The sequence below is a fragment of the Salmo salar genome, chromosome 23 (genome assembly GCF_965601325.2).
Source record: "Salmo salar chromosome 23, fSalSal1, whole genome shotgun sequence".
NCBI lineage: Eukaryota > Metazoa > Chordata > Actinopteri > Salmoniformes > Salmonidae > Salmo > Salmo salar.
In genome coordinates, this window is record NC_138313.1 from 27,410,578 (window position 1) to 27,428,676 (window position 18,099).

The 18,099-nt window shown below is 43.7% G+C and overlaps 1 protein-coding gene across 2 annotated transcripts; it reads left to right on the forward strand.

The window, feature by feature from the left end:
- The first annotated feature begins 11,711 nt into the window (after positions 1-11,711).
- On the forward strand, positions 11,712-17,330 carry LOC145862993 (putative voltage-dependent N-type calcium channel subunit alpha-1B). 2 transcript variants are annotated; one of them, XR_014382304.1, is made up of 5 exons: positions 11,712-12,759; positions 12,978-13,216; positions 13,392-13,503; positions 15,198-16,777; positions 17,070-17,330. XR_014382304.1 is itself a non-coding variant. In XM_082968010.1 (4 exons), exons 1-4 carry the CDS (start codon positions 11,972-11,974, stop codon positions 15,388-15,390), a joined length of 1,332 nt encoding a protein of 443 aa, XP_082824136.1. In that variant the 5' UTR covers positions 11,712-11,971; the 3' UTR covers positions 15,391-17,330. The 2 variants fall into 2 exon arrangements, 1 of the variants encoding a protein (XP_082824136.1); XM_082968010.1 differs by having other exon boundaries at positions 15,198-17,330.
- Positions 17,331-18,099: the final 769 nt, after the last annotated feature.

Consider the following 18,099-nt stretch of genomic DNA (forward strand, 5'->3'; position numbering starts at 1 on the left):
ACACACTATGTTACAAGATGGGGGCACACTATACTACAAGATGGAGACACACTATACTACAAGAGGGACACACACTATGTTGCAAAATGGGGACACACTATGTTACAAGATGGGGGCACACTATACTACAAGATGGGGACACACCATGTTACAAGATGGGGACAACATACTTCAAGATGGGGACACACTATGTTACAAGATCAGGACACACTATGTTACAAGATCAGGACACACTATGTTACAGGATGGGGACACACAATACTACGAGATGGTGACACACAATACTACAAGATTGGGACACACTATGTTACAAGATGGGGACACACAATACTACAAGATGGGGGCACACTATACTACCAGATGGGGACACACTATGTTACAAGATGGGGACACGGTATGTTACAAGATGGGGACACACTATACTACAAGATGGGGACACACTATGTTACAAGATGGGGACACACTATGTTACAAGATGGGGACACACTATGTTACAAGATGGGGACACGGTATGTTACAAGATGGGGACACACTATACTACAAGATGGGGACACACTATGTTACAAGATGGGGACACACTATGTTACAAGATGGGGACACACTATGTTACAAGATGGGGACACACTATGTTACAAGATGTGGACACACTATGTTACAAGATGGGGACACACTATGTTACAAGATGGGGAAACACTATGTTACAAGATGGGGACACACTATGTTACAAGATGGGGACACAATATATTACAAGATAGGGACACACTATACTACAAGATGGGGACACAATATATTACAAGATAGGGACACACTATACTACAAGATGGGGACACAATATATTACAAGATAGGGACACACTATTCTACAAGATGGGGACACACTATACTACAAGATGGGGACAAAATATATTACAAGATAGGGACACACTATACTACAAGATGGGGACACACTATGTTACAAGATGAGGACACACTATGTTACAAGATGGGGACACACTATGTTACAAGAGGGGGACACACAATGTTACAAGATGGGGACACACTATACTACAAGATGGGGACACACTATGTTACAAGATGGGGACACACTATATTACAAGAGGGGGACACACTATGTTACAAGATGGGGACACACTATACTACAAGATGGGGACACAATATATTACAAGATAGGGACACACTATACTACAAGATGGGGACACAATATATTACAAGATAGGGACACACTATACTACAAGATGGGGACACAATATATTACAAGATTGGAACACACTATACTACAAGATGGGGACACACTATGTTACAAGATGGGGACACACTATGTTACAAGATGGGGTTACAAGATGGGGACACACTATGTTACAAGAGGGGGACACACTATGTTACAAGATGGGGACACACTATACTACAAGATGGGGACACACTATGTTACAAGAGGGGGACACACTATGTTACAAGATGGGGACACACTATACTACAAGATGGGGACACACTATACCACCAGATGGGGACACACTATGTTACAAGATGGAGGCACACTATGTTATAAGATGTGGACACACTATGTTATAAGATGGGGACACACTATGTTACAAGATGGGGACACACTATGTTACAAGATGGGGACACTATGTTACAAGATGGGGACACACTATGTTACAAGATGGGGGCACACTATGTTACAAGATGGGGGCACACTATGTTACAAGATGGGGACAATATACTACAAGATGGGGACACACCATGTTACAAGATGGGGACAATATACTACAAGATGGGGACACACTATGTTACAAGATGGGGACACACTATGTTACAAGATGGGGGCACACTATACTACAAGATGGAGACGCACTATACTACAAGAGGGGGACACACTATGTTACAAGATGGGGACACACTATGTTACAAGATGGGGGCACACTATACTACAAGATGGAGACACACTATACTACAAGAGGGGGACACACTATGTTACAAAATGGGGACACACTATGTTACAAGATGGGGGCACACTATACTACAAGATGGGGACACACCATGTTACAAGATGGGGACAATATACTTCAAGATGGGGACACACTATGTTACAAGATCAGGACACACTATGTTACAAGATCAGGACACACTATGTTACAGGATGGGGACACACAATACTACGAGATGGTGACACACAATACTACAAGATTGGGACACACTATGTTACAAGATGGGGACACACAATACTACAAGATGGGGGCACACTATACTACCAGATGGGGACACACTATGTTACAAGATGGGGACACGGTATGTTACAAGATGGGGACACACTATACTACAAGATGGGGACACACTATGTTACAAGATGGGGACACACTATGTTACAAGATGGGGACACACTATGTTACAAGATGGGGACACACTATGTTACAAGATGGGGACACACTATGTTACAAGATGGGGACACACTATGTTACAAGATGGGGAAACACTATGTTACAAGATGGGGACACACTATGTTACAAGATGGGGACACACTATGTTACAAGATGGGGACACGGTATGTTACAAGATGGGGACACACTATGTTACAAGATGGGGACACACTATGTTACAAGATGGGGACACACTATGTTACAAGATGGGGACACACTATGTTACAAGATGGGGACACACTATGTTACAGGATGAAGGGGCACACTATGTTGCAAGATCAGGACACACTATGTTGCAAGATCAGGACACACTATGTTACAAGATGGGGACACACTATGTTACAAGATGGGGACACACTATGTTGCAAGATGGGGACACGGTATGTTACAAGATGGGGACACACTATACTACCAGATGGGGACACACTATACTACAAGATGGGGACACACTATACTACAAGATCAGGACACACTATGTTACAAGATGGGGACACACTATGTTACAAGATGGAGACACACTATGTTACAAGATGGGGGCACACTATGTTACAAGATGGGGACACACTATACTACAAGATGGGGACACAATATATTACAAGATAGGGACACATTATACTACAAGATGGGGAAACAATATATTACAAGATAGGGACACACTATACTACAAGATGGGGACACAATATATTACAAGATAGGGACACACTATACTACAAGATGGGGACACAATATATTACAAGATAGGGACACACTATACTACAAGATGGGGACACACTATACTACAAGATGGGGACACAATATATTACAAGATAGAGACACACTATACTACAAGATGGGGACACACTATGTTACAAGATGGGGACACACTATGTTACAAGATGGGGACACACTATGTTACAAGAGTGGGACACACTATGTTACAAGATGGGGACACACTATGTTACAAGATGGGGACACAATATATTACAAGATAGGGACACACTATACTACAAGATGGGGACACAATATATTGCAAGATAGGGACACACTATACTACAAGATGGGGACACAATATATTACAAGATAGGGACACACTATACTACAAGATGGGGACACACTATACTACAAGATGGGGCCACAATATATTACAAGATAGGGACACACTATACTACAAGATGGGGACACACTATGTTACAAGATGGGGACACACTATGTTACAAGATGGGGACACACTATGTTACAAGAGGGGGACACACTATGTTACAAGATGGGGACACACTATACTACAAGATGGGGACACACTATGTTACAAGATGGGGACACACTATGTTACAAGATGGGGACACACTATACTACAAGATGGGGACACACTATACCACCAGATGGGGACACACTATGTTACAAGATGGAGGCACACTATGTTATAAGATGTGGACACACTATGTTATAAGATGGGGACACACTATGTTACAAGATGGGGACACACTATGTTACAAGATGGGGACACTATGTTACAAGATGGGGACACACTATGTTACAAGATGGGGGCACACTATGTTACAAGATGGGGGCACACTATGTTACAAGATGGGGACAATATACTACAAGATGGGGACACACCATGTTACAAGATGGGGACAATATACTACAAGATGGGGACACACTATGTTACAAGATGGGGACACACTATGTTACAAGATGGGGGCACACTATACTACAAGATGGAGACGCACTATACTACAAGAGGGGGACACACTATGTTACAAGATGGGGACACACTATGTTACAAGATGGGGGCACACTATACTACAAGATGGAGACACACTATACTACAAGAGGGGGACACACTATGTTACAAAATGGGGACACACTATGTTACAAGATGGGGGCACACTATACTACAAGATGGGGACACACCATGTTACAAGATGGGGACAATATACTTCAAGATGGGGACACACTATGTTACAAGATCAGGACACACTATGTTACAAGATCAGGACACACTATGTTACAGGATGGGGACACACAATACTACGAGATGGTGACACACAATACTACAAGATTGGGACACACTATGTTACAAGATGGGGACACACAATACTACAAGATGGGGGCACACTATACTACCAGATGGGGACACACTATGTTACAAGATGGGGACACGGTATGTTACAAGATGGGGACACACTATACTACAAGATGGGGACACACTATGTTACAAGATGGGGACACACTATGTTACAAGATGGGGACACACTATGTTACAAGATGGGGACACACTATGTTACAAGATGGGGACACACTATGTTACAAGATGGGGACACACTATGTTACAAGATGGGGAAACACTATGTTACAAGATGGGGACACACTATGTTACAAGATGGGGACACACTATGTTACAAGATGGGGACACGGTATGTTACAAGATGGGGACACACTATGTTACAAGATGGGGACACACTATGTTACAAGATGGGGACACACTATGTTACAAGATGGGGACACACTATGTTACAAGATGGGGACACACTATGTTACAGGATGAAGGGGCACACTATGTTGCAAGATCAGGACACACTATGTTGCAAGATCAGGACACACTATGTTACAAGATGGGGACACACTATGTTACAAGATGGGGACACACTATGTTGCAAGATGGGGACACGGTATGTTACAAGATGGGGACACACTATACTACCAGATGGGGACACACTATACTACAAGATGGGGACACACTATACTACAAGATCAGGACACACTATGTTACAAGATGGGGACACACTATGTTACAAGATGGAGACACACTATGTTACAAGATGGGGGCACACTATGTTACAAGATGGGGACACACTATACTACAAGATGGGGACACAATATATTACAAGATAGGGACACATTATACTACAAGATGGGGAAACAATATATTACAAGATAGGGACACACTATACTACAAGATGGGGACACAATATATTACAAGATAGGGACACACTATACTACAAGATGGGGACACAATATATTACAAGATAGGGACACACTATACTACAAGATGGGGACACACTATACTACAAGATGGGGACACAATATATTACAAGATAGAGACACACTATACTACAAGATGGGGACACACTATGTTACAAGATGGGGACACACTATGTTACAAGATGGGGACACACTATGTTACAAGAGTGGGACACACTATGTTACAAGATGGGGACACACTATGTTACAAGATGGGGACACAATATATTACAAGATAGGGACACACTATACTACAAGATGGGGACACAATATATTGCAAGATAGGGACACACTATACTACAAGATGGGGACACAATATATTACAAGATAGGGACACACTATACTACAAGATGGGGACACACTATACTACAAGATGGGGCCACAATATATTACAAGATAGGGACACACTATACTACAAGATGGGGACACACTATGTTACAAGATGGGGACACACTATGTTACAAGATGGGGACACACTATGTTACAAGAGGGGGACACACTATGTTACAAGATGGGGACACACTATACTACAAGATGGGGACACACTATGTTACAAGATGGGGACACACTATGTTACAAGAGGGGGACACACTATGTTACAAGATGGGGACACACTATACTACAAGATGGGGACACAATATATTACAAGATAGGGACACACTATACTACAAGATGGGGAAACAATGTATTACAAGATAGGGACACACTATACTACAAGATGGGGACACAATATATTACACGATAGGGACACACTATACTACAAGATGGGGACACAATATATTACAAGATAGGGACACACTATACTACAAGATGGGGACACACTATACTACAAGATGGGGACACAATATATTACAAGATAGGGACACACTATACTACAAGATGGGGACACACTATGTTACAAGATGGGGACACACTATGTTACAAGATGGTGACACACTATGTTACAAGAGGGGGACACACTATGTTACAAGATGGGGACACACTATACTACAAGATGGGGACACACTATGTTACAAGATGGGGACACACTATGTTACAAGATGGGGACACACTATACTACAAGATGGGGACACACTATGTTACAAGATGGGGATACACTATGTTACAAGATGGGGACACACTATGTTACAAGCTGGGGACACACTATGTTCCAAGATGGGGACACACTATACTACAAGATGGGGACACACTATGTTACAAGATGGGGACACACTATACTACAAGATGGGGACACAATATATTACAAGATAGGGACACATTATACTACAAGATGGGGAAACAATATATTACAAGATAGGGACACACTATACTACAAGATGGGGACACAATATATTACAAGATAGAGACACACTATACTACAAGATGGGGACACAATATATTACAAGATAGGGACACACTATACTACAAGATGGGGACACACTATACTACAAGATGGGGACACAATATATTACAAGATAGAGACACACTATACTACAAGATGGGGACACACTATGTTACAAGATGGGGACACACTATGTTACAAGATGGGGACACACTATGTTACAAGAGTGGGACACACTATGTTACAAGATGGGGACACACTATGTTACAAGATGGGGACACAATATATTACAAGATAGGGACACACTATAATACAAGATGGGGACACAATATATTGCAAGATAGGGACACACTATACTACAAGATGGGGACACAATATATTACAAGATAGGGACACACTATACTACAAGATGGGGACACACTATACTACAAGATGGGGCCACAATATATTACAAGATAGGGACACACTAGACTACAAGATGGGGACACACTATGTTACAAGATGGGGACACACTATGTTACAAGATGGGGACACACTATGTTACAAGAGGGGGACACACTATGTTACAAGATGGGGACACACTATACTACAAGATGGGGACACACTATGTTACAAGATGGGGACACACTATGTTACAAGAGGGACACACACTATGTTACAAGATGGGGACACACTATACTACAAGATGGGGAGACAATATATTACAAGATAGGGACACACTATACTACAAGATGGGGAAACAATATATTACAAGATAGGGACACACTATACTACAAGATGGGGACACAATATATTACACGATAGGGACACACTATACTACAAGATGGGGACACAATATATTACAAGATAGGGACACACTATACTACAAGATGGGGACACACTATACTACAAGATGGGGACACAATATATTACAAGATAGGGACACACTATACTACAAGATGGGGACACACTATGTTACAAGATGGGGACACACTATGTTACAAGATGGGGACACACTGTGTTACAAGAGGGGGACACACTATGTTACAAGATGGGGACACACTATACTACAAGATGGGGACACACTATGTTACAAGAGGGGGACACACTATGTTACAAGATGGGGACACACTATACTACAAGATGGGGACACACTATGTTACAAGATGGGGACACACTATGTTACAAGAGGGACACACACTATGTTACAAGATGGGGACACACTATACTACAAGATGGGGACACAATATATTACAAGATAGGGACACACTATACTACAAGATGGGGAAACAATATATTACAAGATAGGGACACACTATACTACAAGATGGGGACACAATATATTACACGATAGGGACACACTATACTACAAGATGGGGACACAATATATTACAAGATAGGGACACACTATACTACAAGATGGGGACACACTATACTACAAGATGGGGACACAATATATTACAAGATAGGGACACACTATACTACAAGATGGGGACACACTATGTTACAAGATGGGGACACACTATGTTACAAGATGGGGACACACTGTGTTACAAGAGGGGGACACACTATGTTACAAGATGGGGACACACTATACTACAAGATGGGGACACACTATGTTACAAGAGGGGGACACACTATGTTACAAGATGGGGACACACTATACTACAAGATGGGGACACACTATGTTACAAGATGGGGACACACTATGTTACAAGATGGGGACACACTATGTTACAAGATGGGGACACACTATGTTACAAGATGGGGACACACTATACTACAAGATGGGGACACACTATGTTACAAGATGGGGACACACTATACTACAAGATGGGGACACAATATATTACAAGATAGGGACACACTATGTTACAAGATGGGGACACACTATACTACAAGATGGGGACACACTATACCACCAGATGGAGACACACTATGTTACAAGATGGAGGCACACTATGTTATAAGATGGGGACACACTATGTTATAAGATGGGGATACACTATGTTACAAGATGGGGACACACTATGTTACAAGCTGGGGACACACTATGTTCCAAGATGGGGACACACTATGTTACAAGATGGGGACACACTATGTTACAAGATGGGGACACTATGTTACAAGATGGGGACACACTATGTTACAAGATGGGGGCACACTATGTTACAAGATTGGGGCACACTATGTTACAAGATGGGGGCACACTATGTTACAAGATGGGGACAATATACTACAAGATGGGGACACACCATGTTACAAAATGGGGACAATATACTACAAGAGGGGGACACACTATGTTACAAAATGGGGACACACTATGTTACAAGATGGGGGCACACTATACTACAAGATGGGGACACACCATGTTACAAGATGGGGACAATATACTTCAAGATGGGGACACACTATGTTACAAGATCAGGACACACTATGTTACAAGATCAGGACACACTATGTTACAGGATGGGGACACACAATACTACGAGATGGTGACACACAATACTACAAGATTGGGACACACTATGTTACAAGATGGGGACACACAATACTACAAGATGGGGGCACACTATACTACCAGATGGGGACACACTATGTTACAAGATGGGGACACGGTATGTTACAAGATGGGGACACACTATACTACAAGATGGGGACACACTATGTTACAAGATGGGGACACACTATGTTACAAGATGGGGACACACTATACTACAAGATGGGGACACACTATACTACAAGATCAGGACACACTATGTTACAAGATGGGGACACACTATGTTACAAGATGGAGACACACTATGTTACAAGATGGGGGCACACTATACTACAAGATGGGGACACACTATGTTGCAAGATCAGGACACACTATGTTTCAAGATGGGGACACACTATACTACAAGATGGGGACACACCATACTACAAGATGGGGACACACCATACTACAAGATGGGGACACACTATGTTACAAGATGGGGACACACTATGTTACAAGATGGGGACACACTATGTTACAAGATGGGGACACACTATGTTACAAGATGGGGACACACTATACTACAAGATGGGGACACACTATGTTAAAAGATGGGGACACACTATGTTACAAGATGGGGACACACTATGTTACAAGATGGGGACACACTATGTTACAAGATGGGGACACACTATACTACAAGATGGGGACACACTATGCTGGCAAGATGGGGACACACTATGTTACAAGATGGTGACACACTATACTACAAGATGGTGACACACTGTTACAAGATGGGGACACACTATGTTACAAGATGGGGACACTATGCTATAAGATGGGGACACACTATGTTACAAAATGGGGACACACTATGTTACAAAATGAGGACACACTATACTACAAGATGGGGACACACTATGCTGGCAAGATGGCGCGAACAGACATGGCAGCTCTGCTTCTAGTTCCATAGAGATATAGTGTGCATGTTGAAAATGAACAGCATATTGCATGGGCATTCAAACCACATGAGCGGAAATATGCATTTTTAAATGTTTCATGGTTAAAAATGTTGGTCTCATGCTGTGCAGCATTTGTTCTCCTTGGCATTACGTTAGTACAGCAGGAGTAGATGTTAGCGGAGCTTTGGTGGATGCTACAAATATAACCAGTTCTATTCATTGCTTTATGCAGAATTAACAAAGTCAATTTTTGTCTAGATTCATCCAGTTTGAAGTGTAGGGATGGATCTGTGATTTTTGCAGGGTCCCTTAATATAAACCATCTGACATATACAGGGTCAGGCACTTGTCGAATCACATTGATGAGATTTAAATACCATAGAGTATCCCGGCGTCTGTGTTTGGAGAAAAGTCTGAACTTTGGTTGCATTGCATCATGTCTGTGTTGTTTGGGGTGAAATGTTGTGACCGTCTATCTTTCTGGGGCTCTTGCACAACTGACTTTCAGAGCATGATGATGTTGACAAAGTGAAAAGGGCTGTAGCTTGTCTGTGACTTCTGGCCTTTGGGGAGCGGAGGGTGCATGGCTCTCTCTGACCAGCATGACCAATAACGATGTGACCCTGGCACAACTTTGGGGACGAGAGCTGCACACATAATGCAAACTGACATGTTTGCTTTGCCTAAACAATCTGTCTTTGCTATGTTTGTGCCAATGAAGGCCATTTCTGTGTTTTATTCCTGTGCCATACTGTATCTCTGAATGTCTTTAACTTGTCATACTTCCTGAATATGTTATATGGTGCACCTGTTGTTGTTAATGTTGTTCTCATTGTTCTAATACTGCTACCATCCTGTTTGTCATGTTGCGCTTTGCTTTCCTCGAGGCACACGACAAAACATTTAGGCATCATTCATTTGGTTGAATAATTCATAAGGATTTTACTACCTGGTAATACAGAGAATAATGATTTTGTCTATACAGAAATACAGTAGACGTATAAACTGATACTGGTCCACTCAAATTGACAATGGCCTCTGTAGAGTCTTGCGTTTTGGACTGTGTCTCAGGCTCTGTTTTGTCTCTGCTCACAAAAGCACTAATGTCTTGTTTTCAACCAATCGCTTATTGATAACACGGACCACACAAGAGTACAAGTACAAGTAAGTGTTAACACTGTCTGTTCATTTCAATTTCAAAACAAACTGCCTGATTTTCTTGACTGGGTAAATGCTCTATTCTCATTTTATTCCATTCCTTGTTTTACTTCCAGAATCTTGCAGTATTTGGCTCTGCATTTCATATCAGTTCCACATCTCCCACTTTCATTATACTGTAGTTATTATAACTTCCTAGTTACATTTTGCTTAATTTACCACATAACATCTTCATTGATCCAGTAAATTGTTTTCGCTTATAAATGCTTAATAACAATTCTGGATCTAATTTACCAAGCTTTGAAAATCAGACTAGATTGCCTTTCTCGAATGTGTTCCAACTGCTCACTGGTTTTGTACTAATATTTTATTTATAAGTGTATGTTTCACAAACATTTGTATACAAGCAAGTATAAGAAATTCAAATGCAATTCTTAAACATTTTGGAATTGGTTTCAAATGAAGAATAGCACTTACAGCATTCAGTGTATATCACTACTATAGACAAGTTCTGTGTTGCTATCTCCCTTACTGCTCATCCTGACAGTGTTGTTGTCTTCTCTCCCAGCAGGAGGAAGAGACCCTACCTGTATAGGAAAAGAGCGATACACAGGAGCCGGCCTGCCTACTCTCTGAAGGAGGTTGAGAGCCTCGCCATGGGGCCCCCATGCCCGCCACTGAATTCCTCTAACTCTTTCATGTCCAGGAGGGAGAGGAGTAGACGGTTGACCATGTCTGTGTGGGAGCAGAGAACCAGCCAACTGCGCAGGCACCGGCATATGTCCAGCCGAGAGATACTCTTCAGCAACCCCAATGAGGAGCAGGAAGCGCCCCCTGGCTGTCCCCACCACCTCAAAGCAACAGGCAGCCTGAAGCTGCCTGTTCCCACAGCTGACCCTAAGGCCTTCACAGCTAAGCCCCCAAAGCCCATGGAGATGCCCCTAGAGGAACCAGCCCTGTCCATGAGTGTCCCTGAGCTCCACTTATCCAGCCCTTTAGCAGAGCCACCCGATCCCACTGACACGCCCCTGCCTGACCCCCCCACGTCCACAGCTGTGTTCATACCGGAGCCTACAGAATCTGAGCCATGCCCAGAGGGCAAGCGTGGCATCCCCAACCACTGCCACCAAGGCCTCAATGGCCGCAGGAGCCCCTGGTTGAATGGGGAGAGAAGGCAGAGAGCGGTGCGTAAGTTCCGCCCTCCTGCTAGTGACACCCTGTCCATTGACATGGAAGGCTTGTGGCTCAGGAGGCCACAGGGCACAGGGCACTGTGAGGCTCAGGCTGGGGCCAGAGGCCTGGACTCACCTCAGGCCTCGGAGGGCAGTAGTCGCTCTGTCAGCATGGAGAGGAAGACCCCAGAGGACCCAGTGGAGGAGGTGAGGAAAGACGGTAACGAGGGAGAAACAAGCCAGCCTTCCAAGACCAGGGAGGCTGAACACAGGTGAGGAAGAGCTCACACTGATGTACAGCTAGTTCTATTAATTCAATACATAGTAGACTGTTTGTATAGTATTCTGTAGACTTTGTTTGTAAAGTGTTAATAGTCAGTATTCTCCTACTTTCAATGTATCAGACTTCATGGTGCCCTAAATACAACAAATCCCCAGTAAATCCAGACTCAGTCTGGATGTTGTTCCTTGTCCCTCTGCTCCTCCACAGACAGAGGGACCATGATCAGAGTGGGGGTCCTGAGCTGCAGAACAGGGAGGAGGGTCTACAGTCAGGTCCACCCACACTGCAGCCATCTCAGGCTGCAGTACTGGCGCTACCAGAGGGCCCCACAGGAGACAGTGAGACCGATAGCAACGCCACCACTCTGAACCAGTCCCCTCTGAGCTCCAGTATCGTCATCGAGGTGACCGATGTCCAGTCGTCACTAGAGCTCACCCCCATCACAGGTAACACCATCAAGGGTGTCCTTATTTTACATTCAGTGTACTCTACTCACATTCAAAATAGTTCTGCTGAGAGGTGTATGAAAGCCTTTATCTCATGCGGGGTTGGAGATAGCCCTGATATCACAGCATGGTACCACAATCAGAGTAGCACACCCACATTATCCACCTCTTCCAGGCAACAGTAAAGACGTGGAGGCATCCAAGCCTGAGAAGGACGAGGAAGAGGTGGCCAGCCCAGTCAATACTGTCACACCTGACAGTATGTTCATCTTCAAACCTGACAACCCGTAAGTCTCCCTCTGCTCTTCTCTGCTCCTCCTATTTCATCATCCTAACGCCATCCTCCCTACCATCATTCTAACACCCTCATCCCTACCGTCATCCTAACAGCATCATCCCTACGCTTATCCTAACACCCTCATCCCTACCGGCATCCTAACACCCTCATCCCTACCGTCATCCTAACACCCTCATCCCTACCGTCATCCTAACACCCTCATCCCTACCGTCATCCTAACACCCTCATCCCTACCGGCATCCTAACACCATCATCCTAACACCATCATCCTAACACCCTCATCCCTAATGTCATCCTAACACCCTCATCCCTACCGTCATCCTAACACCCTCATCCCTACCGTCATCCTAACACCATCATCCCTACCGTCATCCTAACACCCTCATCCCTACGCTTATCCTAACACCCTCATCCCTACCGGCATCCTAACACCCTCATCCCTACCGTCATCCTAACACCCTCATCCCTACCGTCATCCTAACACCCTCATCCCTACCGTCATCCTAACACCCTCATCCCTACCGGCATCCTAACACCATCATCCTAACACCATCATCCTAACACCCTCATCCCTAACGTCATCCTAACACCATCATCCCTACCGTCATCCTAACACCATCATTCCTACCGTCATCCTAACACCATCATCCCTACTGTCATCCTAACACCCTCATCCCTACCGTCATCCTAACACCACACCTAAACCAGGCGTGCGTGCGTCCGCGTGCGCAAATTGACTTTGTCCCGCCACACCAAACGCGATCACGACACGCAGGTTGAAATATCAAAACAAACTCTGAACCATTATATTAATTTGGGGACAGGTCGAAAAGCATTAAACATTTATGGCAATTTAGCTAGCTAGCTTGCAGTTGCTAGCTAATTTCTCCTATTTAGCTAGCTTGCTGTTGCTAGTTAATTTGCCCTAGGATATAAACATTGAGTTGTTATTTTACCTGAAATGCACAAGGTCCTCTACTCCGACAATTTATCCACACATAAAACGGTCAACCGAATCGTTTCTAGTCATCTCTCCTCCTTCCAGGGTTTTTCATCTTTGGACTTTATATGGCGATTGGCATCTAAACTTAGTATTACCACGACCGACCGACCGACCGACCAAAGTTCATCTTTCAATCAACCAATGAGGAGAAGGCACATGGGTATCTGCTTCTATAAACCAATGAGGAGATGGGAGAGGCAGGACTTCTATTTTAGCGCTTGGCAACGCAGATGCTCGTTGGCGCGCGCGAGCAGTGTGGGTGCAATGATTGAATAACGTACCGTATGTGTACATTTATTTTGCAATGCTCGCGCACGCGATGCGAGCGGTGTGGTCAGCATGTAACACCATCATCCCTACCGGCATCCTAACACCCTCATCCCTACCGGCATCCTAACACCCTCATCCCTACCGGCATCCGAACACCCTCATCCCTACCATCAGCCTAACACCATCATCCCTACCATCATCCTAACACCATCATCCCTACCAGCATCTTACAACCATCATCCTCTTAAAACCCTCATCCTCACCATCATCTTAAAACCCTCATCCTCACCATCATCTTAAAACCCTCATCCTCACCATCAAACACAGGCATGATAGAGGTACAGAAACAAAACACCCGTTTCAGTCCTGCTCTGACAGCTGTTTCTCTGTGTCCTCTGTTCCATCTCTAGGATCCGCCGGGCCTGTCACTATGTGGTGAACCTGCGTTACTTTGAGATGTGTATCCTGCTGGTGATCGCTGCCAGCAGTATCGCCCTCGCTGCAGAGGACCCCGTTTCAGCCACCTCCGACTGGAACAAAGTAAGAGCCAGTCTGGTCACTGGGCTTTACCTGGACTCAACAGATGGCTGTTTTCCTCTCTGACCTTGAGCCTCATTGTTCTAACAGTCTTTCTCCACAATGGTGGCTAGGCTATTGTCTTTGACGTGTGATTGCTTTTGTTTGGCTTTGTTTTCCTGTGCTGTACTATCTTCTCACAGCATACCGTGAGTGCAAGCGCACACTCGTGACGAGGATTGTGTCTGCGTCTGTGCTTGACGTTGTCTCTGACGAGTATCGCTGATCTCACAGGGGGACAGCAATATTAGAGTTGTCACTCTCTGCTCACACTGAGGAGCCAGATAGAGGAGGAGTGTTGGGGGGTATAGAATAATCACATCACACTCCCTACTCCCACCTCTGGTTTAGGCTCTTCATACGACTACAAATCAGACAGATAGCACATACAGTGTCAATCGAGTACAATCTGGAATTCTGCAGCATTCCTATTGTCGATGACATTGTTTTGTACTTTGTTACAGAACTTCCTTGAGGTAAAAAACAAATCATTGGGAATATGTGCCTGGGGTCTCATATCAGGCCCCGTCCTAGCTGAGCAGCTGGAAGACTGAAAGAAAGCATTACGTTAATTGCTTTGTGAAGGTCTCCCATGGTGACTTGATGGGGGGGAGGCTTCTCTGGATGTTGCTGATTGATGCAAATCGAGTTGGGAATGAAATGGGCCTGGTGACACGCTAAGAAGCTAATCAAAGCACATATCCATCAGCGGAGAAGGGCTCCACTTGAAAGCATCATCTTACAAAGTCTGAAATAGAAATAGAATTCCCTCCGGTTCAACTTAATCAGTGTGACCATTAAAGAGAGAAGTTGGTTTCCTAAAAGGGAAATATGTCCCCAGTTCAGCGGTGAAGAACAGATGCAACACATTAAACAGAAGCTCTCAGTCTCTCTCTGATCAGTCTCTCTCTGATCAGTCTCTCTCTGATCAGTCTCTCTCTGATCAGTCTCTCTCTGATCTGTCTCTCTCTGATCAGTCTCTCTCTGATCAGTCTCTCTCTGATCAGTCTCTCTCTGATCTGTCTCTCTCTGATCAGTCTCTCTCTGATCTGTCTCTCTCTGATCTGTCTCTCTCTGATCAGTCTCTCTCTGATCTGTCTCTCTCTGATCTGTCTCTCTCTGATCAGTCTCTCTCTGATCAGTCTCTCTCTGATCAGTCTCTCTCTGATCTGTCTCTCTCTGATCTGTCTCTCTCTGATCTGTCTCTCTCTGATCTGTCTCTCTCTGATCTGTCTCTCTCTGATCTCCTCTAATGTATGAGCTGATGGCAAGGAATAAAATGTACTTCCTCATCCCCTGGAGTCCAGTTTTGTAATGGATGTGTTAATATATTTGTCTACTTTTTACCCCACAGGTTTTGCGTTACTTTGACTACGTGTTCACAGGTGTCTTTACCTTTGAAATGATAATAAAGGTGAGTTATAGAACAAGAATACAGTATTCTTTAGTCAATCAGCAAGGATCCTGTATTAAAACATTACCAAACGATGTCATATTAACGTGACATAGGTCATACCATACTGTAGCAGAGTCCGTTGGATTGGACAGAAGGTACATGAACATGTTTGGCATAAACTGGTAGTACCAAAACATTTTTATGTCAGATAGACAGAATGTATTGTATTTAGCTAATTAACAGTGAGGCAAATGCAAATGTTTAGCACAGTTCTGTTTTCAAATCATTTAACAAGATGTATTTTTGATAGATGATAGACCAGGGCTTGATTCTTCATGATGGCTCCTATTTCCGGGACCTGTGGAACATTCTAGACTTTATCGTGGTGGTCGGCGCTCTGATGGCCTTCGCCCTCACGTGAGTCATGTGACCTTGCATGGGTTATAACTTCCTGTGTAGTGTACATTACCAGTGTATACTGCCAGTGTAGTATAGCACTGTGTTTCACTCTGTTTTGTGATATACAGTACATGTTTTTTTCTCTCTGTCGTCCTCTGCTCCTGTGGATTGTGTTGCTGTGGGACTGCCAGGAATGTGCTGGGGTAAACACTTTCTTCACTTCCTTTCTTTCTGCTCTCTTCAACAGGATCCTATGTGTCCTCTATAGTTCATTACATAGAGTGCCTTTACAAAGTATTCACGAGGCGGCAGGTAGCCTAGTGGTTAGAGCGCTGGGCCAGTAACTGAAAGGTTGCTAGATCGAATTCCCGAGCTGACAAGGTAAAAATCTGTCTTTCTGCCCCTGAACAAGGCAGTTAACCCACTGTTCCTCGGCTGTCATTGTAAATAAGAATTTGTTCTTAACTGACTTGCCTAGTTAAATAAAGGTTAAATATATATATATTTTTTAAATACCCATTGACAACATTTTTCTCACCCACAATAACCCATAAGATATTTAGCAAATTGATTGAAAATTAAATACAAAAATATCTAATTTACATAAGTATTCACACCCCTTTGCTAGGATACTACAAACTGAGCTCAGATGCATCCAATTTCCTTTGATCATCCTTTAGATGCCACTACAACTTTAGTGGAATCCACCTGTGGCCAAATCAATTGTTTGGACATGATTTAGAAAGAAACACACCTGCTCTTTCCATGACATAGACTGACCAGGTCAAAGCTATTCATATCACTTGTTAAATCCACTAAATCCATACAGCCAAAGCAATGCTTGTGAAATCCACAATCAGTTTAGCTGAAGGGGATGAGACAGGTTAAAGAATGATTTTTAAGCCTTGAGATAATTGAGACATGGATTGTGTATGTGTACC